Source organism: Austrofundulus limnaeus, unplaced genomic scaffold (assembly GCF_001266775.1).
Source record: "Austrofundulus limnaeus strain Quisiro unplaced genomic scaffold, Austrofundulus_limnaeus-1.0 Scaffold259, whole genome shotgun sequence".
NCBI classification, from domain to species: domain Eukaryota; kingdom Metazoa; phylum Chordata; class Actinopteri; order Cyprinodontiformes; family Rivulidae; genus Austrofundulus; species Austrofundulus limnaeus.
Genome location: NW_013952661.1, coordinates 97,136 through 100,730, shown reverse-complemented (window position 1 = coordinate 100,730; position 3,595 = coordinate 97,136). Strand labels below are relative to the sequence as shown.

General features: G+C 34.1%; 1 protein-coding gene across 1 annotated transcript in view; it reads left to right on the top strand.

Annotated features, from left to right (window-relative positions):
- The window catches only part of LOC106526099 (formin-2), a 72,632-nt gene that overhangs the window by 39,288 nt on the left and 29,749 nt on the right, over nucleotides 1-3,595 (top strand). Inside the window, exon 5 of the mRNA XM_014020586.1 lies at nucleotides 516-607. Within this exon, the coding sequence (XP_013876040.1) occupies nucleotides 516-607 (92 nt within the window). The remainder of the gene's footprint in view (nucleotides 1-515; nucleotides 608-3,595) is intronic.

Sequence of the window (3,595 nt, the reverse complement as noted above, 5' to 3'; positions counted from 1 at the left end):
CTGCTTGTACAGCTTGAGAAAAAATGGTTCTTTAAATGTCTTAATTTAAATTTGCCTCATCTATACAAAACATGTTGGTATTTTTTAAATTCCAGTGAAATATATTTATGTTTGTGGTTGTAATGTGACAAAATATGGAAAAGTTCAAGGGGTATGAATACTTTTGCAAACCACTGTATATCCAGATTGAACCATTTATTTTGGCTGCAGGACATTTTTTTTGTCAATGTGTAATAATCTATGTTTTTAAAGTACAATTTTATATGATTTAAAAATGATCCACACTTATAACACTTGTATAGCATGTTTGCCCAACCCTCCATTTGCACTTGCAAATGTTAACATAATTCACATCAATTTCAGTGTATATTTTTTACAGCTTTACTTTTTGTATACTGATCTGTTGTTGAAAATTGGGTCATATTAACATTAAAGTGCACATTTTGAATTTGGTGTTAAAGGGAAGTGAATGAATTCTGGTATTGACTAAGCCAGTTATTGTGTCTGTTTTACAGAGGGCGCAACAGGAGGAGCTGGACAAGATTGAAAAGCACATAAAATCCTCTAAAAACAAAGAGAATGCCAAGCCTCTGGACAAACCTGAACAGTGAGTGCTTCTACCAGAAATTTAACTTTGTAAAAGCTAAATCAGCAATCATGTATACCAGGAGGTTTAAGACAAACTGGTCACCCAGATACACATGCACTTAAGAGGCAAAAAAACCCAAAAAACATCAAGACTATCAGACGAGCTATGCACTTATGATCCGTCCACAGAGTGAGGAACACACTGTCAGAGAAACTTAAACTTGAGCGGAAACAAAGCATACATAAACCAATTACAGTGAGACTTTACAATGGAGAAGAGGCTTTTGTGAACATGAGTCACATGTAAAGGACTTTTGTGAACATGGGTCATATAAGCATAAAGACAAGTATAGGGGTGTGTGTGTCCCCATAAAGTGGGAGAATGAGCATGTACCGGTAATTGTATGTGTATAACTCTGTAAATGAGAAAGACAAGGGTGTGTGCATGTGTACTTGTATTTGTTCCCTTGTGTGTGTGTGTGTGTGTGTGTGTGTGTGTGTGTGTGTCCTTGTTTTTGCTCCTTGGTGGGGACAGTTTTTCAGGAAAATGCAGCCTCTTTGGGGACTGAATGGTCCCCACGACTTTGGAGGCTGATTTTGTGTGGGGGGCTTAGGTTTAGGACCACGGTGTGAATTGATCCTACTGATATTCAAGAAATGAGTGATATAATTGATAATCTTAAAGAATCTTCTGCAGGTTGTGACAGTATTCCTGTATTTCTTGTCAAACAGGTGAAGCAGTTTATTTTGAAACCTCTTCATTATATTTTCTCTCTTTGAAAACTGGAATCATACCAGATTTTCTTAAAGTTGCCAAAGTTATTCCTTTGTTCAAGGCAGATGCTATGCATTGTTTCAATAACTACAGACCTACATCTATTCTGCCATGTTTTTCAAATATATTAGAGAAAAATGTGTATAAAAGTATTTTGCATCATTTAGATTATAATTCAATTCTTTATGAGCACCACTATGGCTTTAGAAAAAAATCACTACATATATGGCTTTACTTCATCTGGTTGACAAAGTGACCTCTGCACTTGAAGATAATGAATTCTCTTGTAGTATCTTCATTGATTTATCAAAAGCATTTGAAACTGTCAAATCATCACATTCCAATGAAGAAACTTTATAGGTATGGTTTTCATGGAATTGTTTACAGATGGTTAAATAGCTATATCAGCAATAAACAACAATTTGTTTGTTTTAAGGGTTGCAATTCTAACAAGTGCTAAGATAATTTTTGGAGTTCCGCAAGGATCAATTCTTGGGACTTTGTTATTTTTGATTTACATAAATGACTTATTAAATGTTACAAATATTCTTTCTCCCAATTATGTTTGCTGATGATACAACCTTGCTTTTATCCCATTCAAATCTTTATTTGCTTTTTAATAATGCTAATCTTGGTTTGAGTGCTTATAAACCATGGTTCAGGTTAAATAAATTGTCCTTAAATAAACCTTTAAAAAAAATCTAATTTTATTATTTTTAGTGGCAAAGTCATACACTGAAAATAAAATGTTTAGAAATTGCTATTGATGGCATAAAGATATCACAAGTATCATCGGCATCATTTCTTTGAGTTATTGTTGATGAGAATTTAAGGTGGAAAGATCATATAGATAGGATTTGTACCAAATTGCATAAGTCTGTTGGTTAGTCATTACATCAATACAGAATGTTTGCTTACACTTTATTAGTTTTATATACCCATATTTATGTTATTGTAATATAGTTTTGGGAAGTGCTTTTCCTTCAGCACTACAGAAACTTTTTATTCTTCAAAAACGCTTTGTTAGAATTGCAGCTCGATTAGACTCTTGTTGTCCTTCTACCCCTTTGTTTAGAGATCTACAGATTCTTACAGTTTATAAGAAACATTTTTCAAATTTGTGTTTTTATTTATAAGATTTCTGAAAGAGAACGGAGCATGCCAATGCATTTTATTCATTATTTTAAATTAAATAATTAAATTTGCAATTTAATTCTTACTTAACTCGTCAAAGCTCAGCACTTCATCTTCCTAAATGTCAGAGCAGAAGGTCAGTTTTCTGTCCGAAAGGGGAGCAATACTTTGGAATGAATATTCTCATTTAGCAAAAAGCAGGCCTTCTGTTAAACAGCTTAAACTTTCTCTCAAAAAAAATTGTACTTAATTAAAATGTTGTGATTGTTATTTTTTTCTTTTAAATGCCTTATTGTTATACATTTTGCTTAAAATTTTTGTGATTTAATTGATGGATTTCATTGTTGGTTCAATGTATTTTTATTTTTCCAGTGGAGGCTTCATATAAGCCTATTGTGTTATGATTCTCAGGCAGGAATGAACCCATGAAGCAGGCAGATAAAGGCTCCAAAAAACAAAGTTTTTATTTAACAAAAAAGGTGCTGACTGGGCAGCTCAAAAATCTTACAAGGCTTGGTAGGGTAGGGCAGGACAAGGCACAATACAGAACATAACCAAACAATGACCTGACAGGGAAGTGAAGACAAGACACAGAATATAAAGGTGAGACTAATGAGCACAAACAGGGAACACCTGGGGGAGAAACATGAGGAACAGGTGTGAGTGGGCGGGGCTGGAGCAAAGGCAGACAGGAGGAAGAAAACAGAGGAACATGACAGAAAAATCTGAATAAAGTGAAAATAAAAACATGAAACCAGAAAAAAACATAATATATTGGGCTTTTTGCCTCTCCCTGCACTGTCACATTTTTTCTTCTTTCAACTGATTTGTATTTTTTTACTGTGCAAATAAACTAAACTAAACTAAACTAAACTAATTGAGTTTAGGTTAGTTGTAGGGTCAGGTAGGTACCTGTGAGGTTAATTTTAGGGTAAATGGTCAGGGTTAGGACCTAAAATTTCTAAAAAAATTAATGGAAGTCAATAGAAAGTCCCCACAAGGATAGAGAGATATAGTGTGAGTGAGTGTGTGTGTGTGTGTGTGTGTGTGTGTGTGTGTGTGTGTGTGTGTGTGTGTGTGTGTGTGTGTGTGTGTGTG